The sequence below is a fragment of the Eptatretus burgeri genome, chromosome 6, assembly GCF_056783735.1.
Source record: "Eptatretus burgeri isolate ZD-2024b chromosome 6, Ebu_testis_v1, whole genome shotgun sequence".
In the NCBI taxonomy this organism is placed as follows: Eukaryota; Metazoa; Chordata; class Myxini; order Myxiniformes; family Myxinidae; genus Eptatretus; species Eptatretus burgeri.
Genome location: NC_140966.1, coordinates 20,814,582 through 20,841,780, shown reverse-complemented (window position 1 = coordinate 20,841,780; position 27,199 = coordinate 20,814,582). Strand labels below are relative to the sequence as shown.

At 42.2% G+C, this 27,199-nt stretch overlaps 1 protein-coding gene across 5 annotated transcripts in view; it reads right to left on the bottom strand.

Annotated features, from left to right (window-relative positions):
• The window catches only part of LOC147024382 (pleiotrophin-B-like), a 306,009-nt gene that overhangs the window by 145,058 nt on the left and 133,752 nt on the right, over window positions 1-27,199 (bottom strand). For all 5 annotated transcript variants that reach the window (XM_085884247.1, XM_085884249.1, XM_085884246.1 and 2 more), the window contains exon 2: window positions 22,931-23,010. In XM_085884247.1, the coding sequence (XP_085740373.1) occupies window positions 22,931-23,009 (79 nt within the window). In that variant the 5' untranslated portion in view covers window position 23,010. The remainder of the gene's footprint in view (window positions 1-22,930; window positions 23,011-27,199) is intronic.

Genomic DNA, 27,199 nt, shown 5'->3' with positions numbered 1-27,199 from the left:
CTATGGATATTGCTTACATTTATGCTCCCGAGAACTTGCTGCTTGTGTACCTCCACCATTAGCGAGACCACAAATACTCGACAAGCCACTACATCACATGATCATTGTGTGGCCATTGGCAACTCATGGGTGGGCCATTATGATGTTTGTGTCTTCCCCTTCACTGCCAAATTCTGTAACTCTTTACTTTCTCATGTCTTTCCAAACACTTATGACCTTCCCCTTTTCAAAAAGTAGAATTTTTTTTTTTTTACTTCCTCAAAAAACGCTAAGTAAAGTGAAGGAAGAAAAAAAGGAGTTTCAACGCAGTTCTGCTATTTAAGGCCCGGCCTAATTGAGGACTATATATTCCGTGACTGGAGCCTTCCACATAAAAAAACAGATATACAGACAGACAGAAGTGAACCGATTACTTAACCACACTTTTTGCTTTGTGTGCGCAGGGTAATTACTGATACAAGTTGAGTCTTTCATAAAGGTATTGATAAACGATCTAGCCTCCTGCTAAATATAACATTATTTTAAAATCAGAAATGGAATCATAAAGCAACGTCATAATATCAAGCTCCCTCTATGTTCACCTGCTTTGTTGTCAGAAGTCCAAAAAGTATTTTGAGAAGAAATACGAAGATGCAGCAAAAAGAACACAGACAATCCACGTTTATTTTGCTGGCTTTTGTGGCAGATATAGGACACCACCCATGGATTGATTCATAAAAGTGTAAGCACCATTATATCGTTCAGTGTAGGCCACAGGTTCAAAATGTAGCATTGCCGTGGGTAGCTATTCTTGCCCGTACTCTCATTAACGATCGTTTGCCACATGCCTATACCACCAAATCACACCAGAGTGCCAGCGAAAACCTCAATGATGGGACGATGGCTGACAAAAACACTGTGGAACACAATATTCAGAGGCTACATGGGTGCAAATGACCTGTTCAATTTCATTTTACTATAACAAATAAATGTATTAATTCCATCACAAATCTAACGTAAAAATGTAATTGTATGATTATTTGTTTTATTGCATCATGTCAAGGTATTGCAAAACTCGATGCAAACAAATAAAAGCAAGAGCCTCCAGAAAACGATAAAATGTTTACGAGCAGATGTCTTCTCTGGTAAGTTCTCAAAACACTTTTCTTTGCGCTTTTGGTTTTTAGATGAACTTTGGCCCATGCGCAGTGAAGTGTTCTGAGAAGGTTCCAACTGCCGAATAGCTGCCTCCCCTTGGGTAATGAGAGCTGTCGAATCACAAAGAAGAGAGACGAGAAAATTGGCACTGCTGCTACAAACCGTTCCCCTGGGCCTTGCAAGTCTGAACACAAATGTGATGCTAGCTGCTGAGCTTTTCCCAAGTTTCCAAAGGTTTGATGGCTGTGGTGAGGGAGAAGCGATCAAGGTTCAGGTGGGAGAAAATGTATGGCGGCTGCAATTTATTGTCAAATGTGTTCAATTTGGCTCAATCAAAAATGAAAGTTCAGTCTGTTATTTTCATTGTACAGCATCATATGGGATATTAATTGTGAAAAGGGTGATGGCCTATTATTTTAGAATGTCAGATGCTGAAGAATGAAAATATCCATGAATCTCTTGTGCGACAGTCCCAAGACCATTGTTTAAAGGTTTAGCTTCTTTTGCAGGAAAGGGTGCGGCATCTTAATTTTTGGCTGGCTGAGTCCCATCTATTCTAATGTTTTTACAAATGATTCAAAATATGGCTGTGAGATTTATCTTGCGAACTCGTAATTATGGTCACTTCACTTCTTTCTCCTCTTCTTCTTTTTCTTCTTCATGTACATCACTTGGCTGCGGTTTTCCATCCCTTTGATAGTGAGTGCTCGTGAGTGAGGGTGGCTGCATTACTGATGCGGAGCCCCCTTTAAGTTAGAGCAGGAATGTGAAAACTAGCCAGCTTCTGGTGATAGCTCGCCTAACCTTGTATAGGACACCATGGGATAGTTAACATCCACCAACTAAGGCTAGCAGACAGACACCCAGTTTATCGTCGATCGAGGGACGGCACAGAGATTTATACATCACCTCGTACGTGAAGCACAAGGATGGCAGTTTCTCGCTGGGCTGAGATTCAAACCAAGGATAGAGAGCTCAGTGGTAAGTGTGAATACTTCGAGGCTATCCTGGAGCTTGACGTCACTTCACCATTAATGTTGTTTCACTGGATTATTACAAGGGTATCGATCGCTAATGAAAAGTGGCAGGCAAGGGAGGGGTGGGGGGGGAATGCATATGGACACTGTAAAGGCAATATGGTGTAGGGTCGGGGGACTTCCTAAGTGCCCCCAATTAATTTTGGATTCTGAGCACTTTGTAGCTGCTTGCGCTGCCTTTTATGGGAGAATTATTTTTGTGGGATTGGACAGAGGTGGAGGTGGGAGGGGAGGGGGGTCAACTTTACTCGATCTACAATACAATCCAAAATGAAAGGAATAGGAGCAAAAAAAAGTGAAGTAGGAAAGTAAGGAATGGGAACAACAGCACAACAGGAACAACGACCAAAAAATACAACTAAGTCAGCAAGTGGTGATTGCAATAATTTACAATCACCACTTGATGATGATTCCTTTCTTTCCTACTTCACTTTCCATGAGCTTTCACAGCAAGCTGTGTGTCGCAAACGACACTCCGAGCTGCTTACGTTTTTTCCAAGATGGAAAAAGTAAAAAAAATCGGAGTTCCTCCAGATATTTTGCAATTGAGTCTGGAACAACACAACAGACTGTGATAATATCCTCTGAAAATATAAAATGAAGGCAAAAACGATCAATACAGAAAGCCTGCTGTCATCCACTCTCGCACCGCTGCTTGGTACACATTACATAGAGAAATTCCATTGACCCACCACGCACGCACGCACGCACGCACGCACGCACACACGCACACACACTACCTTCCACCTTCAGAACCGCGGAGGGGAGGGAGAAAGCCAAAAAGTGACAACCATTGTCTTTTGAGTTCTGATGGACCCTTGACGGACCCTATGATGATGGACCCTAAGTTCCCCTGGCAAGTTTGGTTGAAATTGGATAACTAAAGACTAAATGCATCGACCAAAAACAGACACGAAATTGAATATTTTAGGATGATGATGATGATGCTCAACAAGCCCTCAAGTGTTATCAGCGAATGCTCTCACGTACCGGTCTGCATCTGCTAATATGGAGCGGTATGCAATGTGGAGCAGTTGTGGCCGAATAGAATTATGTTCCCAAAACACATATAATCGATAAATATTCCACTTGCTAAGTATTTAATATCTCATTCAAACTTTTTATAAAGTGTATTAAATCAATCGTGAATAAAAGTGCTTGGTAATCCTTTGTGAGTTTACACATTTTTTGTTTTTCACTCCAAAAAGTGGGTGGGGGGGGTGTTGGGTAATCGTCCCCACGTCTCTCCCCCACACCCACACCTATCGACACCCATAGGTTATTGCAAGTACTGTATATTATACATACAATGTGGTATGAAAAACGCAATAACTATTTAAGTGTAAAAATTGACCAAACAATTGCTATTGGTTAAACATACATATTGTATATACATATACGTCATATGAAAGGGACTAAGGGGTCCAAATAGTAAATCAAATCCTTGGTCTTTAAAATAAACTCCTGTAAGTACAGCAAAAGCCATCCAAGCTGGAGGCAAAGTGGTGGTGGGGGCATGCATATTTGGTTGGTGTTTCATGCTGTGTTGCATCTATCATGTTAGAAGACCTTTAATTTGGAATATATATATATATATATATATATATATATATATATATATATATATATATATATATATATATATATATATATATATATATATATATATACATATATACATGTACATATATACACACATACATACATACATACATACTCGTGGGGTCTGCTTACACTTTGTAAGAAAAAAAATGAACCATGCTTCCACATTGTCTCGGATGGCTCATCTGCATTTATTTTTTTCTTCATTTATTTTTTTTCATTTATGGATGCTTTCCGATGGTCCTGTGATTTTTCCCGGTGTATCGGATTCGATATCCGTCGGCATGCAACATTTCGGCTTTCTCGGAAAGTACCGAATGTTAACATCAGTCAGTCAGTGAGTAATTAGAATTACATACAGTGTCCACATGACATATAGAAAGTTTTGAAACACCCTTACAAAATTTTCACCCTTTGTTGCCATATCACCTGGAATTAAATTGCATTGAATCAGACGTTTTCCACCTTTGTTTACACATCGTAACCCACAACTTCCAAAGGAAAAACAAGTTCTACAAATATCAGAAAATTCATCAAAAATACAAAACGAGAATATCTTGGTTGGACAAGTGTCCACCCCTCTCCCCATCCCCCTAAGTTAACACTTGCTGGAAGCACCTTTGACAGCAATTACAGCTGTAATTAGGGTGGGATAGGTCTCCATCAACTATGCACACCTTGATTGGGCAATATTTGTCCATTCTTCTATACAAAACTGTTCAAGCTCAGTCAAGTTGCGTGGGGAGCATTGATAACAAGGACAAATGTGTCCAAGAGCCGCGTCCTAAAGGTTTTGTCTTCACCAGGAGAAGAAGAAGAAGAAGAAGAAGAACAAGAAGAAGAAGAAGAAGAAAAAAAACAACAAGAAAAAAAACACAAACTTCCGATATTTCGTCACGTGCCTTGCCGGAGCCAATAGCGAGACCCGTCATGGGCAATCGTCGTTCATGACGAGAAAATAGTGTATTTACGAAATTCCAATATATTAAATGGAATAATCTTTAAATAGTAACGTGAACTTTTCGAAACTTAAAAGCAAATGTCCGAATATATTTAAAAGTTCATGATAGATGCTCTCAAAAGGCGCCCTAATGCGAGGATGTGTACAGGTGTTTAGTATTTAAGGAGATCCAGATCCTGTATATAAAAGAGCCGAGTCCAAAAGGATTTGGAAGAAGAGAAAGAGAAAGAGAAAGAGAAAGAGAAAGAGAAAGAGAAAGAGAAAGAGAAAGAGAAAGAGAAAGAGAAGAGAGAAAGAGAAAGAGAAAGAGAAAGAGAGAAGAGAAAGAGAAAGAGAAAGAGAAAGAGAAAGAGAAAGAGAAAGAGAAGGAGAAGAGAGAAGGAGAAGGAGAAGGAGAAGGAGAAGGAGAAGGAGAAGGAGAAGGAGAAGGAGAAGGAGAAGGAGAAGGAGAAGGAGAAGGAGAAGGAGAAGGAGAAGGAGAAGGAGAAGGAGAAGGAGAAGGAGAAGGAGAAGGAGAAGGAGAAGGAGAAGAAGAAGAAGAAGAAGAAGAAGAAGAAGAACGCGGAGCTCTCTTAAGCCGCTGTCACACCTTGCCAATTTAGCCAGCATATGCCGATTTATGAAAAAATTGTCTAAAACGCTGGCACACGTCAAATACGTTATGGGTACGTTTTGTATACGTTAAGAGCATGCTGAAAAACACTGCCATACGTCGTAGTACGCTGGCTTGAAACGTTGTACTTTTGGGTTGTCCTCAAATTTTCCATGCTTGAAATTTTACGATGTATACCGGCGTATGACTCACACGTTCCGCTACGCTGGCCATAAGTTGTCGGCACGTTATGCGATCGTTGATACACGTCGACACATGTTACTTGTAAGTTACTCATAAGTCGAAACATGTCGAGGTAACATTTGGCGTACCCGAAAGATATTTCTAACCTACGAGTAACGTTTTATAAGCACGCTACACGAACGTTGTTCACACTTCACAACATGTTACTTGAAAGTTCCTCATACGTCGAAACGCGTCAAAGTAATGTTTAGGGTACCCGTGACTTATTTATAACCTACGAGTAAACTGCTTGGGAATTATTTGTAAAGCATGTCCTACGCACAAATACGTTTGGAGACGTATTTGACGTCTTCAGGACGACCACAGAACTTACTGAACGCGTTTCTAACTTACAGATACCATATAATGGCGTATTGGCAGCGATTAGGGGAATTTGTATATAAAAAGGGGCTTTGCAGGAGGAACCCGTCTTTTTTTTAGACTTCCTGGTGAGTACATGTCCATGTCATTCCGAGAGATGGAGGATACGGCAAGGCTGAGACGACAATACCTACCTGTCCTCGAATATCAACATGACCTCAGAGTTGACACTGCACCAGTTGCGTGCCAATAGAGCCGGGAGAAGAAGACGTGAACGGAGGAGAAGGAACTGGTTCAGACCATGGATCGGGAGGCGACGCCATTACGGCATATATGACCAGCTCATGGTGGAACTCCGGAACGAGTACCATGCATCCTTCATCAACTTCCTGCGAATGCCCCCAGCGATGTTCGACGAGCTGCTAGCCAGAGTGGGTCCAAGGATAACCAAGCAGTACACCTTCTACAGGGATCCGCTTGAGCCTGGCATGAGGCTGGCACTGAGCCTGCTGCTGTTGGTGCCATGACTGTAGTGTGTGGAAGCGATTTAACTCGTTCAATGGAAACGATTTAAATTGCCGAGCACCAGCATCCAAAAACAATAGGCGAGTGACGCATTTATTAAAAGTGAAGTTGCAGCCTATGAATAGAAAACCTCACGTAATCGTCGACGATACGCTGCCACGCTATGCATACGTTAGACTATCGTTGGGCATAGGTTGTGGACGCCGAAAACACGCTAATCAATCGTTGGTATAACCTATCTATAAGTTATCGAAGCGTTATGTGTTCATTACTAGTACATTATGCATTTGTCCAAGTCGTTTTGAATACTTTAAAAACTGAAACAAAAAAATACTTCATCGTGGGAATGAGAAAAAAAAAATTAGCCGAAAAGGACAAAGAACAATGGTGCAAAGTAGTCTCCTCTTCGTGGACGCAACGAGGATCCATCATCACCCACACCCTCCCCATCACGCTCACCTACTACTACTAACATGGATCTACTACTACTACTACCAATACTACTACTACTACTACTACTACCAACACGCTCACCCAATACTACTACGACTACTGATACTACTGACATTGACATCTACTCAACATGGAGTCTGGAACACTGACGGGTTCCTCTTGTGAAGCCCATTTGTATATACCGATTCCCCAAACGCTGCCAAATCGCCATTATACTGTAGATGTAAGTTAGAAACACGTTCAGTAAGTTCTGTGGTCGTCCGGAAGACTTCAATCAAATTCGTCTACATACGACAATGTGCGTTTGAGATACGTTACACATAGGTTCAAAGCACGTTACTCATAGGTTCAAAGCAAGCTACTCATAGGTTCAAAGCACGTTACTCATAGGTTATAGATTAAGTTTCGGGTATGCTAAATATTACCTCGACGTGTTTCGACTTATGAGTAACTTACAAGTAACGTGTGTCTGACGTGTGTCAACGATCGCCGAGCGTGCCGAGAACTTATGCCAGCGTATGCGGAACTTGTGAGCCATACGTCGAGTACGCCATAAAATTTTCAGCATGCTTGAAATTTCACGACGTACTAGACGTACCACGGAATATGACAGCGTACTTCATTGTTTTTCAACGTGCTATTAACGTATACACAACTTACCCATACCGTATTCGACGTGTGCCAGCGTTTTAGACACATTTTTCAGAGGTCAGCAGATACTGGCTAAATCGTCAAGGTGTGACTGCGGTGTTGACACTTCCAATTTTCAGGCGGTTATGATTTAAATCGGCGTGCGGCAGGTTTTTAACAGAGAATGCCACGAGTTCGTCGGCGATACGTGCAGTGTGCAATGCCTAAGTTAAACTATCGTTGGGCATCGGTTGTGAACGCCGACAACAGGCTAAGCATTCGTTGATATAAGTTATCTATAAGACAACGAAACGTTCTGTGCCCGTTACTAATATGTTATGCATACGACCAACACGTTATGAATACGACCAAAACTTAAAAAAAACCTCAAAACTTCAGCGTACGCCAATGTTTTACATACATTTTTATACGTTGCCATTGCTGGCTCAATCGCCAAAGTGTGACAGCGCCTTTAGAGCCACATCTCGCTACGCGAGACGTGGCTAAAAAGCAATCTTCAAGTCATTCCACAGAATTTTGATTGGACATAAGGTTGGAGCTTTGACTGGGCCACTCAAGGACATTATTATTATTATTTTGCAGATACTGTCGAGGCTCGTATGAGAGTGAACACATAGAACGCACAACAAGGGGAGCAGGAGACAAGAGGGGAGGGAGAGGGAAGGAAAACAACAGTGTGGAACATAGAAATGAAGGATCTGTGGAAGGGAGGGATGGGGCGAGGTACACAGGGTGAACAAGATGGACACTACATGGACTTTCAGGACCTTACATGACAGAGACTTTCAGTAAGGAAAGTAGGAAATTTCAAGGAGGTGGGTTTGGGGTGGATTAGCGGGGGTAGAAAAAATCGTAGTTTTGGATGGGTGAAAATAAAAGATAGTGGTGAACATCTGTTTTGAAGACCTGGAAGGGAAGAGTGGGATTGAAGAGAGTGTGGGAGTTTGTTCCAAAGGTGGGGAAAAAGAGGAATGAAAGAGTGAAAGTGAGCAGTGATTGTTGATTTTGGTAGTTTTACCAGACGGGGGTTGCTAGCAGACCGTAAGCGCCCTGTGGAAAATTGGGGTGGGGGGCATATCTCAGACAGAGCAGCAGGTGGTGCAAGGCAGGAGAGGAGACAGTAGAAGACAGAAATACCACCAACCTGCCTGTGGTGAGAGAGTGAGAGACTCAAAGACTCAGCCAAAGATCCTAAATGCCTTGGTCTGCACAGCTGAAGCTGAGGAGGGCGAGCAGCGGGAGCACAAGCCCAAAGGGGAGAGCAGTACTACATCAGGCTGTGGACGAATGCTTTGTGTGTGATGAGGAGCTCAGGTGATCCCAAAAAGGATCTCCAGAGTCTCCGCAAAGATGACTGCATCATCTGCAAAATCAAGGTCAGAGATCTTGACATTCCCAAACAACGCACCACAGCGTCATCTCTCAGACATCCTCCCCAGAATCAAGTCCATATAAGCGCTGAAAAGTGTAGGGACCAGTACACACCCCTGATGAACTCCAGTAACAACTGGAAATAAGTCAGAGATGGTACCACCACATCTCACAGCACTCTCAGTACCAGAGTATAGTTCAGACATCAGATTGATCAGTTTTGTTGGCACCCCATGAAGACCAAGAATCCTCCAGAGGGCATCCTGATTCACTGAATCAAATGCTTTACAGAGATCAACATAGGCGACAAGCAGCCCCTGCCGAAACTCTCATCTGCGTTCGGTGAGGACCCGAAGGGCAAGGAGACGGTCAATCGCTGACCTCTTTGGTGTAATGCCTGAATGCTCTGGGCACTGGTGCTCAAGCAGATGGGGGTTCAATAATTAATTCAGCAAAGACCTCGCCTGGCACCGAGAGCAGCGTCATCCGTCGGTCATTGTTGCAGTCCTGGCGATCACCCTTCCCTTTCCAGAGAGGGAAAATAAGGCCTTTCTTCCATTCAGTTGGGATGATGCCTGTGTTCTGGGCAGAGCACAGAACTGCATGCAATGACATGAGTAGAGCATTTCCACCAGCCTTGAGAAGTTCAGCATGGATGCTACAGATCCCAGGAGCTTTATCCCATTTCAACCAGTTCAACACAGTCTGTTTCCACAAACGAAGGTGGATCACAGTTGATTGGAGGGTCAGAAAAAGGATACTAACACCCCTAATGCCCAACTCAACAGCTGGTGGCACAGCCTGGTACAACCGCTCAAAGTTGCTGGCCCAGTGGGCTTTCACGTCGGACTCCTCTGTCAAGAGCCTACCACCCTCTGTTCTCACTGCAGTACACCAAAGGAGGGGCTTGGAGGATCACAATGTGCAACTTCCCCTGTAAACAGGAGGAGAATCACCTTACCACAGGTGATGCTCTACCCCCTCAGATTCCTTGCACATCGGCCTCCGTGTCCACCCTACATACTGTTTTATGCCTCAACTCCCTAAACAGCTCAGCTCTGCCATTACGCCTGGCCTTGTGACTGGTCAATGGTTTCCAGTGACCCTTGAGAGACAAAATTATTCTTTGCTCCATGGTGAGTTCCAAGCCATCCACCGGCATCATCAAGGATGGTGGTCTTGAAGGCACTCCACAACTCTTCAGGACCCCCCAAAGTACCCAGACCCCCCAAGTGTCCACTCAGCCTGTTCGCAAACTCCTCAGCTACTCTCTCATCCCTGAGCTTGCCAACATCCAGCCTAGGCTGGGATGGTACCATTCTCCAGGATTTAAGGTGCAGCTTAAGAGTTGCTACCACAAGCCTGTGGTCAGTATTGAGGAACTGAGCACTCTATTAGACTGCAGTTCTGGATCATCCTCCAGTGACCATCAAAGAGCATGTGCTCAATCTCCTTTGCTGCACCACCAAAGTTGGAATGGCAAGTTCAGCAATGAGCTTGTGGGTGCTGAAACCATGAACCAGCCACTCATAGTCCATTACTACTTGCAAAGTCAAGGAACTTAGTGCTATTCTGGTTCACAGTTCCAGACCCATGTGGACCAACACATGTCTCATTACCATCCCTATCAGTTCCAGTCAATACATTGAAATCCCCCAAGACTAGAAGTGTCTCGCCTGGGGTACTGATCAACCACAGACTCGAGCATGACATCGGATGTGTCCTTCACGGTGAGATCACTCTCCTCAGTCAGAGCATATCCAGAGACCAGGGAAATGACACCCAAGGAGTGACGAATCCTTAGTCTTATAATACGCTTATTGACCGGTGTTACCTCAATTACCATTGGAATCTGCTTGTTGGACACAGCAACAGCAACTCCTTTGGTATGCTAACCATCAGAGCAACCAGACCAATGGTAGGTGTGACCACCCGCCCTGATCTCGCCACTATCCGGTCTCTGAACCTCAGGAGAGTGCTGCAATACCAATGTTCAAATGCTTGAGCTCAGATGATAACAGAGACAGATGATCATCCTCTCTTTGGGTGGGACATTCGAGGCACTCATCCGAAGGGACTGCCTCAGCTTAACCCAAGGAGACATCCATCTGGTAGATGACACCTCAGCTCCACCCCGACACACATTATTGCAATCTGACTCGGGAAGGTTACGCTGTGGTTTTCCTCCTATCATCAAAGAGTGGGAGTCCCAAAGGATTTGCCCCAATCCCGTCATCCGGTGAGCTGCCTTGTGGAGGGAAGCTGCACAGGAGGTACTCCCATGGAGCGTGTTTTCAATTTTCTTTCGGGTTTTCTTGTGTTTTGCGGAGAGAAGGGTTTTCCCGTGGCTGGAGTGCAAATCCTGCCACCAACCTCGAAAAAAAAGCGACCCAACTGCAGGAGGACATCCACAGACACAGATGGGCACTACATTTGGATGGACATTGGCTCACAAGTCGCTCCTACGCCCATTTGAATGATAATTACTCTATGTACCTTCAATGTACATGTGCAATATTGCAAGAGCTCAATGTTGTTCCATTTCCTTCGTGTTGTTCATGTGAATGCATGTACATTTTTATTTCTGCTAATACATCAAAAGAAGATCTCTGTGAAAGTACGTTCTCTGAATGCAACAGTGTATTTACTTTTTGTGGACTATGCATATCCATTTTATAACTACATTTTCTAAAGTGTAAGAGAATGAATGATGATTATTTACTTTTTCATTGTTGAAGATTAAAAGTTTTGTAGACCTTTAAAGTTTAGCAAAGTCATTTGCGAAGTTGGCCAGACCTGATTTGACAATATTTCAAAATGTATATAAGTATATCGATGCTGCACTCTGTGCACACAGTGCTGCAGCGACACCAATAAATTCATGATATTGTATTGTTGCGAATTCGGGCCCGTCCAACGTGCGATCGGCCGCACAACTCGAATGGCGACCGCGTCGCCCACCGGAACGGACAATTCAGTCATGACCCTCTTGGAACTATCACCAAGGAGCTCGTCACGGGTGGGGGTTTAACCTCACCACAACCCAGTCCGCATTCTACCCGCGCGAAATAGGGTGAATTGCCGAAAGTCGATATACCTAAGTACTCGCACGGGTAACCTACCGAGGGGTTGTACCACGCCACAGGTCGACTCCGGACAAGAACCACTTAAGCGGCTCGTTCCGTGCTACAGGGATAACCGAGCGGAGTTATCATCGACCTTGACGGTTCAGATTAGTTAGCGGGTGTTTTAAACCCACTATTAATCCCTTACGTGATGCAAGATGGAGATTCAACAAAGGAAAGGACGAAGCGAAACAGGGAACAATTGGACAAGCACATTTAATGCGCGACACATGGAAGCACGTATTTCCAGTCAGCAACAATTAATCACGCACGTATACAGAGGCAAGAACAAAAGCAAGAACGAAACGCAGAGCTACAACCGAATATAATAATTACACTGGCACTTATGCAGGTCTAAACTTGACGGACTGGCGCCACACACACACATTTACACAAAACCCAAAGAAACAAAAGTGGAGACTTCCCTTTTTGTGCACCGAGTCCTTCCCCCGCGCCCTCAGCTTTCAGTTCCTCCGACGTGGTCGGTGAGCTCGTGCTTCGCGCCGGCACGTGTTGGCTGCTCGACGCCACGGACGGGGTTTTGGGGAATGAACGGGGTTTTCCGGCACTATCTCGGTGCGGACGGGGGCGGGGGGAGGAAGAAACCGTCGATACTTGGGGCCAAGAGAGGGGAATGGCAGACGCTCCGTCCCACCAGCGGGGTCTCGGGACCACACCGACTCCGACTGACCCTTCGACCAGGAACTCTCGAGCAGGAGCTCTCTCTCTCTCTCTCTCTCTCTCTCTCTCTCTCTCTCTCTCTTTCTCTCTCTCTCTCTCTCTCTCGCTCTCTCTCTCTCTCTCTCTCTCTCTCTCTCTCTCTCTCTCTCTCTCTCTCTCTCTCTCTCTCTCTCTCTCTCTCTCTCTCTCTCTCTCTCTCACCACACCGTCATGTACAAAGGGATCAAGCGCGCTGAACTCTCCTCGTCCGCCCCCTTTGTAGCGCGGGGCTCCGCCCCGTTCTTCGCTCATTGCCTCTTCAAGGCGTTTCGAGAAAGGTCTCGACAGGGGGCGTTCCTCCTCCCTGATCGCGTCACACCACGCATCCACCAATCGGGAGCGAGCTGCCCCACCTCTCCCCCTTCTCACCAAGCGAGACGACCATCAGGCTGGAGATTCAGGCGGGAGAAATTCGGGCGGGAGATTCCGGCGGGAGACCTCTGCCCCGGGCTCCCGCAAGAACCTTCAGTGCACAATCCCGCGTCCCTCACCCGTCCGGCGGAGATCGTGGCCGCGCGGTGGATGTAGGATGGCGTTCGTAAGGTGGGTGGTGGCGAAGATGATGGTGGGGAATGTTTTGAAGGTGGCGTCGTGGTGTGAATGGCGCGATTGTTGAGATGTTGGTTGTGGAGAGGTTGGTGGTGATGGTTGGCGTCGTGGTTGCACCAAAATAACGACAGCAAAAGAAAAACGGCTAACTAAAGCGTCGCAGCCCGAATGAATCACACATATTCCCTCTAAACAACGGGTGTGGGCTAACTACACATGAACTTATCGATATATCTCACCTGAGGACCTTTCTGGTGTATTGCAAATTTCCACAGCCGCAACAGTATATTTACATGTAGACAGCCCATGTGAACATTTGGGAGCAATTTTATGATGTTTCGAATTTCATTTTGGTCCAAAAATTAATGATTTCATCGATGGTTTGATAATGAGAGAATGCAAGAATTAGAATGGCCATCTTCAGTCATGTCAAAAGTATACTCTTGTAAACTCGGTCAACATTGGAATGACACGGCTAAATAAATTAATGTAAAATATTCCCATTGTGAGTTTATTTATTTGTTATTTTCTTTTTTATAATTATAGTGTGTGTGTGTGTGTGTGTGTGTGTGTGTGTGTGTGTGTGTGTGTGTGTGTGTGTGTGTGTGTGTGTGTGTGTGTGTGTGTGTGTGTGTGTGTGTGTGTGTGTGTGTGTGTGTGTGTGTGTGTGTGTGTGTGTGTTTAGTCTGGAACCTCCATCAATTTCCTTAAGGCCATCTATCAGTAAATTGAAGATGACAAAGTCTGCGGATGCAGAATTCCCAGAGTAATCCACAGCTATACAATAATGAACACAAGGTGGCACTATATTTTGGAATGTTGCTTTTCTAATTAGCATAACTAATTAATGTGCAACTTTTTGGACAGACGAGTTATGAATTCTTTCTCAGTCATTTTTAAACTACATTTTAGCAAAATTTCAGGTAGATACATGAGGTGGGTCACAGAAGTAAACGGCAGTGGAAGGGCACTCGGTAGAACATGTACCTCCGCCACTCATTGCCTGATGAACAAGAACATTTTGGGCCCAATATATATTTAAAATATCATGCTATATATAGTTTTTGGCCTGATCTCTCAATGGTGTGGAATCACTTAAAAAATTACATAACTATCGTATCCAGATCCGGATCTTCACTAAAATCAAACCAATTCGTCCTAGCCACACATTTTACATCTCCACGAAGTTTTGTCCCAATCCGTGCACAACTTTTTGAGACGTCTTGCTTTCTATCATTTTTGGCCCTATCTCTCAATGGTGAAGAATCATTTAAAAAATTCTAGTAGCCGGATCCGGATCCAGATCTTCACCAAAATCTAATCAGTTCGTCCTTGTCACACACTCAACATGTCCACAAAATTTCATCTGAATCGGTTCTCTGCTTTTTGAGATATCCTGCACATGAACAAACAAACAAACAGACAAGCCGGTTGGTGACATGGGTGGTTGCGACATAATTGCATACTAGTCATACAGTTTTTGACGGATTGGGCTGAAAATTTTTGACAAAGAGGTTGATTATAGTGCGCATAAAAGCCCAGAAGCCAATTTTTGATTTTCGAAAAAATAATTTTTTTGATGATTTTTCAAAAATTTCAAAGTCCTGTTGCTAGGCAAAGGTGGTGTCCATAGTAACGTAATCAAAAGCATAGAACTAGATCCTGGTATGAACCTACCTGCCAAGTTTCATCAAAATCGGTTGACTCCTCTGGCCTCCAGAGCTGTCCATTACAAACAAACTCGCAAACAAGCCGGAAGGCGACATGGGTGGTCGCTTCATAATTGCATACTAATCATAGTTTTGGACGGATCGAGCTGAAAATTTTTGACAAAGAGGTTGATTATTGTACGCATAAAAGCCTGGAAGCCGATTTTTGATTTTCCAAAAGTAATTTTTTTAGGATTTTTCAAAAATCTCAAAGTCCCGTTGCTCGACAATGGTGGTGTCCATAGCAACGGTGCTCAAAAGCATACAACTCAATCCTGGTATGAACCTACCTGCCAAGTTTCATAAAAATCGGTCGACTCCTCTGGCCTCCAGAGCTGTCCATTACATACAGACATACAAACATACAGACAGATGGAAAAAGTGAAAATAAGGGTACTCTAGCGACCACCCAACAAGCCGGTAGGCGACATGGGTGGTCGCTATATAATTGCATACCAGTCATAGTTTTTGACGGATCGGGCTGAACATTTTTGACAAAGAGGTTGATTATAGTGCGCATAAAAGCACGGAAGCCGATTTTTGATTTTCGAAAAAAACATGTATAAAAATATTTTTCGGATTTTTTCAAAAATTTCAAAGTCCCGTTGCTCGGCAACGGTGGTGTCCATAGCAACGGTGCTCAAAAGCGTACAACAAGATCCTGGTATGAACCTACCAGTCAAGTTTCATCAAAATCGGTTGACTTCTCTGGCCTCCAGAGCTCTCCATTACAAACATACAGACAGACAGACGGAAAACCTGAGAATAACGGTAGTCTCGCGACCACCCAACAAAGAGGTGAAAAACATGACCTCCTTCACCTCTGGTGGCGGAGGTAAAACTAGGCACTGTCAGACGTTTGGCCCATGGTCTAATTTGTGGAATAAACACCTAAAAAGTATAACATCTCAACAAAAAACTGAAACTGTAAATTCATTATTCCTGGAATACCACAATCAGACAAAGCCAGGCTGATGTCATTAACTGACATTTTGTGGATGTTATCATGACATCCCCAAACAGATCCAGCTTACCTGTATATGGAGATTAAATATTACAATTCCTTATCTACAAGCATCTTCTTTCAGACTTCAGCCCTCAGGTTGATCCAATAGAGTGTGGTGCACTACTTGGACATTCCAACAAGCATCGTCTTGTTAACATCATTGATTATGTGAGCAGAAACATAGGAAATTGCCGCAACATTACAACAATCCTGTCTGCTGATTTGAGCAGAACGTTTGACAGAGTCAATCACATGATCATCTGAAGAAAACTCGTCGATTTCAGAGAAAAAGCATCCATCATCCATTGGATCTATGATTTACTTGCCCAAAGTAAGAATAGCGTCTGTTACCAGGGAGTGCTGCCCCCATGTAAACCAATGCAAGCAGGTGTGCCACAAGGCATCCAGTTATGGCCTTTGTTGTTTCTTTCTCTGGTAAATTATGCTTTAGTTGACATGCCAACAAATCATTGGCAATATGTAGATGAAATTGCTTTTGCTCTTTCTTGAGAACAAAACAGTAACTGATCCGACTGTATACAGAATGTATTACCATCGCTTGAAATTTGGTGTGAAAACAACAATGTTTGGTTAAATGTGTGATATTGAGAGACTACTGCAGTGTGATAAGAATGTATTTCAGTGAAGAACACCAGCCAGCCTCATTTTCACCTCACTGTACAACATAGGTATGAAAAAGTTACCTCTGGTAGAGTTGCTTGGTTATCATATTCAAAATTATTTGAAATGGGAAGCGCGCATTCGTAATATTGTTTCACGTGCAATTTTCTGCCAAGAATGCTCTGAATCTTGAAAGCCTTCTGAATGCCAATCCAAGACATAACTCACTCAGTGATCATTTCACTGTAGGAACTGGATGACTCCTGTCTATATTGGCTTCAATCAGCTTCTCATAGAATATACATGTCCTTTTAGGCATTTCAATCTTACAGTTTCCCAGGTTAAGATGATGGAGAGTGCCCAAAAACGAGCATTCAGAATGATAATGCCATTTTACTCTTATGAACTCATGCTCGAAGCAGCCCACATTATAGATTTTTCCTCTCTTCCTGAGTTGTCCCTGAGCTTTGCAAGAAACTTGGCAAAATCCAAATTTTTCAAAAACGGATTTTTCTCCTAACAGCTTCATTCGATCTCCCAGACAGGCATGGCCTGACACCAACAAACATGATAAAAACAGGCCCATACCCTTCTTCACCAGACTTTTGAAGTCATGGACTCTAAACTTACAAATCAGGTTATGTTGTCCATACAGCCTGGTGTTGGCTTAATGGTTAGGGTGGTGGCTTGGGATCCTAGGGTCCTGAGTTCAAGCCCCGTTGGCTGCTGAATTAAAATACACCAGGAGGTTGACTCAGCCTGTCATCCTTCCGAGGTTGGCAAAATGAGTACCAGTGTACTGGTAAGGGGGACACTGCATCAGCGGCATAGCTGTGTCCCAACCAATGATGCAACCAACAGCCACAGGCTGCACTCGATAGAGTGAGATGTTGGCCACACATTGCCATACCACTTTATGCTTATTGTATTGCTGAATACCCTGTCTCTCTTCTCTCTCTTCTCTCTCTTCTCTCTCTTCTCTCTCTCTCTCTCTCTCTGCAGTGTGTTGTCCCTTGTGCTCTCTTGTCTCCCCTACCCAGCTGCCCAGCATTTTTGCTCCTTCCATACCCCCTACCCCTCCTCTTGTGCACTCATTCCCCCATTTCCCGAGTTAGAGAAGAGCACTTACGGCGGTATTCGGTACGTTCTTTGTGCTTTGGGCGGTGGCCGTACCGATATACTGATGTGCACAATTAGCTTATCGCGTTTATTTATTTATTTTGTATTCATTATACCTTTTCATTTCGTTTCAATTGTTCTCATTTTCTCACGACCCATTGTAGTTTGAATGGTGTTCGCCGATATATTTTTATACATCCAGCCATTGAAGAGTCATGTGGGTGAAAGTTTGCGGTATGCTTTGTTTGAAGCGCTAACCCAGAAACACGAGATAGACGCTAACCATTACATCGACGTGTTTCGACTTATGAGTAACTTACAAGTAACGTGTGTCGACGTGTGTCAACGATCGCGTAACGTGCTTACAACTTACGGCTAGCATATGCGGAACGTGTGAGTCATATGTTGGCATACGTCGAAAAATTTCAAGCATGTTAAAATTTGTCGACGAGCTTGGCGTACTACGACGTATGCCAGCATGCTCTTAACGTATACAAAACTTACCCGGCGTTTTAGACAAATTTTTCATACATCGGCATACGCTGGCTAAATCATCAAGGTGTGACAGGGCCTTTACCATTGAGAGATGGGGCCAAAAACTATGTATAGCAAGATATCTCATAAAGTTGTGGATGAGCTATGACCAAACGAGGTGGATGAGTTGGTTAAGTAACAAGAACAAGCTGATTTGATTTTTTTTTAAAGGTCCAGATTCAGATCGGATCTATTAATGGGATACAAAATGTAAAATGTTCAGCATGGCAGAGATATGTGCACTACCAAGTGCCTTCCATTTCACCAAGTGCCACTCTATGAGTGATTTTTCATTTTATATTTTGTTTAGTAATGGTGGTTGCAAACATCTCATTATTCCTGCCAAGTGGGTAATATTCTTACGCATGAGAACAATTTAATGGTGGTAGGTCAAGCATGTTTATTTCAAATGACCAATTATACCTTAAATTATGCATATTTTATAACCAAGGTTCGATTCTCATAGGAACTTCAAGTCTTGGTTTATAAAATATAATTGTGAGACATTGAATGTTGTTGGACCAGGTATCATCGTATCTATTGCCGTACCCTTATAATACAGAGTGGTTATGATTCAGCTCATATGCTTTATCAAATCATTAAAACTAACCAAATAGTTTAAATTTGTAGGAGCTGGTTAATTGAACGATTTATAAACATTTCATTTTTCATATCGATATCATGGGTTATATTATATTTTCCTCAGTCTATCTCAGCTTTGGTGTCATCATTTGAATCATTTGATAAATATCAAGTCCTTCAAACACAAAAAAGGTAGATCTATCCTTTCCAATATGTTATTTTGTATTATTTTAGATTAAGTACCATCATCATAAAAATCTTCATAATTGCTGCGGTCAAATGTCACACACACACACACACACACACACACACACACACACACACACACACACACACACACACACACACACACACACACACACACACACACCTGTACCATTTAGAACTGAAGTATCACACCTGGAATGACTGATAAATACCATTCTTTAAGAATTTCACAACTTGAATAGGTGGTGGAAGTCCATGAATGTCAAAATAATAATCCTGATAATATTATAAATACAAACACAAAATGAACCATTTCTGTTTTCTTCTAAAATCATAATAATGTTTTCTTTTATATCCAATTTTTAGAAAACTTAGACAAACCATCTCTCATACAAAAAAAACTACATTTTTAATATTCAATTATTTGCAATATTCTAAAAGTTTTATTTGAGATGTTAAAATTGCTTAATAGATTTTACTTAGGGGCAAGAAATAATGCATTACCTTTTTGTTACCTAAACATCATTATGTACACAATAGAAGAAAGCATATCTCCATGTTACATTCCTTATCTGGGAGACTTTCAAATTTTTGAGCAAAATCTACAATTAAACACCTTCCAACCAGTTGTTTCTCAATCTTTGTGACATATTTCCAACTCTTTTTGACCTTTTATTGTTTTCTTTTCATTGCTGGATACAAAAAATATGCAAATCAATATAATTAATCTGAACAATATCAAAACCACTGCCTCCTGTGTCATCATTTAGTCACATTTCATTGATTTGTAAGCTTTCTGGAAATAAGGCAATCATAAATATCATAAAGTGTGAAAATATGAAATGGGTATGTTTTCACATAGACCTCTTCTACTTCACTTCATACTGGTACATTCTTAATTATAGTGGCATTAAATTGTAAATATTTTTTTCTTGAACCTAATTCTTCTAAACCCTAATTAATTTGTTAAATTATATAAGAATTGAGTTCAGCAACAACAACATTTATATGATTTACAAAAACTTTAAAAACAAGATAATATAATGACGTTTCCTTCGTGTGCATTAAGTCTTCGATAAATTTTTCATTCAGTGGGTTCTTCAATTTCTGGAGGAGAATTTCTGTTGTTTTCTTTTTATTAAATTAAAACGTTTACAATTGGACCTTTTTCTTGGACGTTATTACAAACGCCGCAAGGAATAATTTTGAGTAGTAGTTATATTTCTCCTGTTAATTATCTGTCTTTGTATTACTGTGCATTTTGTGAAATAAGAAGGCTTAAGATATCTGTCAAAAGTATGACAGTGTTTTTCTCACCATTATTTAGAAAGGGGGAAAAAAGTAAATGTAAAAAAAGAAAAAAAAGTACTCATTGTATTTAATAAAATCACTGTTTTTGTGTAAAAAATATTTTTTTAAAGTCTGTTTTTGCTGTATTTTGTAGAGGATTTTGTATTTAGAATAATGTTTAGTCTTGTTAAAAACTGGAAATAGGATAATTTTTTTGGTTGGTTCATTGTACATAAAGCAATTCTTTTTGTGTATTTGTTTGTTTGTAAATGTTCTCTATGATGTCTCTTCACGATGGTAGGATGACAAAGTTGCCAAGTAATTTTATCTTCCAATCTTTCCTTACCTGTATGCATTCTGGCTTCAATATTCTGTTTAAATATCTTGAAAGAATATACTTAACAAAAGTTTCACAATGTTTGTATTAGCCATTATAAAAATTAATATTTATGGAGAATAAATTTACTCTCTTTTATTATATCATTTTATCTTGAAATTAAATTTTGTTTCTTTCCTGTGAGTCATTAAAATGAGGAATAGGGAAGGGAACAATAAAATCTCCATCTCTTTTGAAAAGGGGTTATGTTGTCCATTTAATTAAACAACCTTTTTTTTTCTTTCTTTTTTCTCTCTCTCTCTCTCTCTCTCTCTCTCTCTCTCTCTCTCTCTCTCTCTCTCTCTCTCTCTCTCTCTCTCTCTCTCTCTCTCTCTCTCTCACTCTCTCTCTCTCTCTCTCTCTCTCTCTCTCTCTCTCTCTCTCTCTCTCTCTCTCTCTCTCTCTCTCTCTCTCTGTGTGTCTCTGTGTGTCTCTGTGTGTCTCTCTCTCTCTCTCTCTCTCTCTCTCTCTCTCTCTGGTAGAGTGCCCCAATGTAATTTTTGCACCCAGTCCTATTCCTCATCTTCATCAATGATCTCTTTGACTCTCTGGAAAATCCTCTTTATCTCTTTGCAGATGACTGCATTATCTGGCATAACATCCCTCATCCTTAAGATAAGCATGCAGCAGCCTGTTCTTTCTCTTCAGTCCTTGATAAAATTACAAACTGGCAAAAACTTGAAATATGTCTTTCGATACTGATAAATGCCACACTCTCACTTTGTCTTTCCGAACAATCCCATCTACTTTCTAAACAATCCTCTTGAAATAATTGTCACTCAAACTTTTGAGCTTTTCTCTCAGCCATGATATTTCTTGGGCAAACCACACTTCTTTATTGCCTCCAAAGCCAGTCACTGACTGGGCATCCACCGTACAAAGTCTTTCCTTGGCATACCTGGACTCTTATCTGGAGCTACAAAGCCTTCATCCACAGCTTGATGGAACACTAGTCTCCTCTCCAGAGTGGTGACCCTGCCTCACACCTTGATCAGCTTGATGCTATGGAAACAAAGGCCTTCAAAATCATTTGTATCTCCCGCAATGAAGCCGAGTCTCTCGGCCTATCACTTTCACATATAGTAGACAAGTGGTTGGTCTCACTGTCTCGCACCACATCCTTTCTGGTTTTGCACTCTCTCTCCTCTTCATGCCACTCCTCCCCCCCCTCTCCTCCCCCAGGGTTCTGCAGGCCACAAACAGTCTGGTGAAACTGCCAAAATCCAGAATCACTGCTAACCTTTTGTTCCTCTTTTCCCCCACTTGTGGAAACCTCCTCAGTCTGTTCAATGTCATTCTTCCCTCCAGACCTTCATGATAGCTGTTCTGCACCATCTCAAGTCTTCCCACATCCACTACCATGATATTTCATACCCCCATGAACCCTCCCCAAGCCCACCTCTTTCCAAGTTTCCAGTTTATACTTCCTCAAAGTTTGTTGCTGCATCCCTCTTTTTTTTCACCCTCTGTCATCTCCAAGCTCTCATTCTTCCCAACATCCCGATCTCTCCAAGTCTCCCTCCATTTTGTCCCTTAATGCTGCTGTTGGTGTGTCTCCCCAACTGTTTCTACTATTCCTTTTGTCCTGCTATGTCCTGAACTGTTGTATGCTCAAGATCTTCCACGAGCCTCGACATTGTATACAAATAAAGAATGCATTTGATAGTCTTAAAGACTATGCAGCATATGTCATCGTTTTATGTGATGAAGTTGATTTCTATATGTAATTGGATAAGTAGTTATCAATGTAATATGATTATGTAGTTACGAAGGTTGCCTTGTAGTGTCAGCCTCAGTATTGCCATTCAATTTCCCTCGAATTACTGGTGAGAGTCGTGATTGGGTCTTGCTATTTATATATTGACTGCTAATGGCATTGCATGTGGTTCATGTTTGGAAGCCTCAGTAGTACACATTTCTGTCTACGCTGTCGCTGATGATTCACAAAAAGTGAGAAAATCGGTATGGCGGCTGAGGGGGATGGAGGGTAGAGGGCGTGCAGCATTGGGATTTTCATGTATGTACTACTTGTGAATGTCTGCAGCTGTAGAAGAACTAGGATGGGGGTTGAAACAGCGAAGGGCTTACCTTGTGTAGCTTTTCTTCATTGTTTTATGCAGCTTTGTTTGCCTAAAAGTGCATGGGAGTTTATATAAATCCATCTTCGATCTATAAATGTGTAATTTTTTTTTCACTTACCATGTTTGTCTTTCTTCCCAGCCTCAATACAAACAGCCAGTAGAATGATGAGCAAAAAAATCGTCCAGCGAACCTGCATTCTAGCACAAACCCAACAATGGAACAAGATACGCATTATTTCTTCTGTTTTCAAAATGCAGTATTCAGTGAGCACATATAATTATTCCATAATTTCAAATAAAAAGACAAATTCATGTCTGTCAATTATACACTCTCGCCTTAAAATAAATTTCTTCTGTACTTCCTCCAGGATATTGGTTTCAAGGCATAATCTTGAGAATCATTCAATGGAATGTTTTATATTTTACATCCATGTCATCAGGGCAGGGCAGCCAACTTAACTGTCCCCATGAAGAATCGTAGCAGTACCACAGCATCTGGTGGCACTGCACGTTAATTCGTTTTGGTAATTTAATGTGATTCTGCCAGGAGTTAAATCAGGCAGCTTAAGGAAAGTTATGTTACCACTGAATTTCAATTACTGCAATCCTACAAGCTTCAACAACAGATACAGCCATAAAGTAAGGTACAAAAATTGCTTGACGCGAGGACAATATCATGGAGTACAGTAGTGCTCCACAAGTAGGGATGGGACTGGAAAAAATGGCAACACTATCTCAAATGTGCCCAAAAGGATACGCTGAAAACCCACTATAGAGTGAAGTCAGAAGCCTTTAAACGGCATACCTTTTATTGTTGAGTGCTTTCAGAACTAACAAGACTGATAAAGATGTCAGAACACATCAGTAAAGTACCAAATTGAGAGATCGCAAAAGAACAGCATTGTACTTCATATTTCTCTCATCATCCAGGAGAGCACAATAATGGCTGAAGTGATTACAATGATACTAGTGGGAGGAAGCAACATTGCCTCTTGGGTATTGCACTCACACCATAACAAAAAAAAAACATTTTTTTTTTTTACGGTTGAAACAAAAACAACACAACCACAATGCACCACAAGTTGTTGAATGCCATTTATGCATGTGCAGACTGAGAAACTCTGCCATAAAAGTATTCAACTGGCCTAGAGGATTGCAAGGTGGCTTGCAAGGCAGTTTGGGTTGTAAGGTACTACAAAATGCGCAATCTACGAAGGAAAAGGGCCCAGAATAAATAGAATCGTATTAAAAACAAACAAAGAAAGAATGCAGCCTCTCATGCGAAGTATAGGGCTCACTCAGAGTGAAAGGCAGCTTCCCGGGTAGCTTCCTGTGCTCATTATAATGCTAATCTGAGTGGAAAAAGGCAGCCTCCCGGGCAGCCTGCCATGCTAGTTATAGCGTTAACCTTGAGAGAAAAAAGGCAGCAACACGCATTAATTATGCTACGAAGACAAGAGCTAAAATAAAGTGGTATAAGAAGTACTATGTAAATCACAGAGGAAATAAAAGCTTTCAGGATAGGTAGGCATCTATTGGCGGAGCCTAATTCATGTTAAGGAAATACCGTGTCATGCGTTAGATGATAATGGGGCAAGGGTTCAGCTAATGGAAGTTTTTAAGAGATAGTACAAGACTGCAGCAAAGTCATTGCCTTTGGTCATGATCAATACTGTTTGTGGAATAACTGATAAAATAATGCTCAACCAAGCCTTGAAACTGCAGAACGCTGGTACTTTGCTCATGACCCCAAGAAGAGACAATAGCCTCGGCATTGAAGGGCCAGTTGATTTTAGGGACAGGTGTCATCCTGTTTCCTCTGAACCTTATGGTTATAACTCAGCCTATCAGTTTGTAAAGAGAGCCTCTGCCATTCCCATTGAAGAAAATGGCAGATGTGTTGTGGCTAATTAAATTAGAAAGTCAGAAATAGAAAGTAGTAAAACAAAAGGGAAATAGCAGCCTGTGAAATGGAGTTGTAGTGAATGCAAAGCAGTGGAGAGGAGAAGTTCTATAGATATCATCGTTAACCTCATACAGACATTTCAAGAACCCAGGAAAAAGCTGAGAACTGCCTTTGATGCATGCGTGGTTGGATGACCAGTGCATTAACAGGCATGGTGACATCAACCTGGCTCACCAAGCCCTACGCAGGAACTTATGTAAACACCACAGGCCAACAACAACAACCAACACAGACACGGGCAAATGTGGCTTCAATCCAGAATATAACACACTGATCCAGGTTTAGTGAGCTTTGTTCAGCCTCCCTTCAACTCTAATCATGGAATGGCACCAAATCAGGCCCAGTCATGTGGGATAATTATAACTGAAATGTACTGCAAACAGTTTCTTGATGACTGTCACTGCTGACGGAAGCAAGACTGCTCCTGAAATGTGGGGCCGAAAAAGGGTTCTCTTTTAAATGCTCAGTGTGTCTTCTTTATGATTTATTATACGCTAGCAAATACCACCCAACGCTTTGCCGATGGGAATACCAAGCGGGGGTGGGGGGAGGGGGAGAAAAAGGTGGAGAGACAGAGAGGGGGGAGGGGAAGGGAAGGCAGCATGAGTGGAAGAGAAGACAGTGTACCAGGGCATTACTAGGGTGAAAGTGCTTTCAATTGTCGATTGTGAAAGCGAACTTGTTGCTGCTACAGATTTTGGTTTCTTTGAATCCTCAGTACATATATATATATATATATATATATATATATATATATATATATATATATATATATATATATATATATATATATATATATATATACATACATATATACATACATACATATACTGTATATACATATATCTGGCTCCGGACATATCTGGATGGTGTTTGTGTCCGGGCGGTGTTTATCTGCCTGGTGTTGGCTTAATGGCTACGGTGGTTGGCTTGGGATCCTGGGGTCCTGAGTTCAAATCCCACTCAGCCATTGAATTAATACCAGGAGTGGTTGACTCAGCTTGTCATCCTTCCAAGGTCAGCACAATGAGTCCTAGCTAGTTGAGATAATTGAGACCTTAAAGTATCCTGCGTCGGAGTGGCGACCCGTCCAGGATTGTTCGCAATAGCTCAGGAGACTGCTTCACCAGCACAAACGATCTGTGCAGAGTGTGGTCCCGATGGATGGATGGTGTTTGTCTCTGGATGGAGTTTGTGTCCTGGCATTGTTTCTCTCCAGACAATGTTTGTCTCCAGACGTGTCCGTGTTTGTCTCCGGATGGTGATTGGTTCCAGATATGTCTAGGTGTTATTTGTCTGCAGACATGTCCTGGGGGTGTTTACTCTGGATGCTATTTCTGGTATGACCGGTGGAAAATGGATTTCAGTCATTACTTTGTTTCCATCTTCACTGTTATTCTATGCAGAATCATTTTGATGAAACAGTATGAATCGTAATTAATGCTCCACCTGCCTTCCCTTCCCCTCACCTCTTGCTGTCTTCCCTTCCCCCACCCCTCCTAACTCTCCCTCCATGCTCCCACATTCCCCTTTCTTTTCCCCTTCATATCTCTCTCTCTCTCTCTCTCTCTCTCTCTCTCTCTCTCTCTCTCTCTCTCTCTCTCTCTCTCTCTCTCTCTCTCTCTCTCTCTCTCTCTCTCTCTCTCTCTCTCTCTCTCCTTTTCTGCCCATTTCGTACTCCCATCAGCGATGTGACGGGTGGTATTTGCTAGTAATTAGACAAGGCCGTTAATTATCTTCAAAAGGGGTGTTTTATTTATCCCAAACACCCAATTTTCACTCCTGCACTTCCTTGGAGTTCTCTTGGTATGCATGCAAAGTTTCACACTGATTGGTTTCATGGTTTTGGAGGAGACGCACGCATGCACGCATGCACGCACATACACACCTTTACTCTGAGTACACTTACACACGCAATTCTAACAACTCTCCAAAAAGGCCCCAGCCTCTCCCTCCCAACTCTGTTGCTTCTTTCCTCTAACCACCACCCCACCTCAACCCCAATTCCTCACACTTCCCCTCTCAACCCTCAGGCATCAATCCTCTCCATGTACTCAAGTCTTCAACCCCCCCATACCAAAAGTCCTCAACCCCTTCCCCAAAAGCCTCAACCTCCCCCATCCAAAGCTGTCCCATCTTTACTCTCACCCTCCTTCCACTCATAAAAGGAACGGGAATTCCCATGTTAAAACAGTTAAATATTTAACGCATTCTCCTCCCATATCGTGCTATCACCAGCATCACAGAAACTTGTCACTCACCTATGGAACTCACAATTTTAAGAGAAAATAGACAGAAATAATAGCAAACTCACGATATTTTCTTCAACCTTTCCTTCACATAATCTTATGCAATCTTTATCAAAAAAAAAACATAACAATAAAAACAGTCTCTTATAATGCTTTATCTTCCTCTTTCATA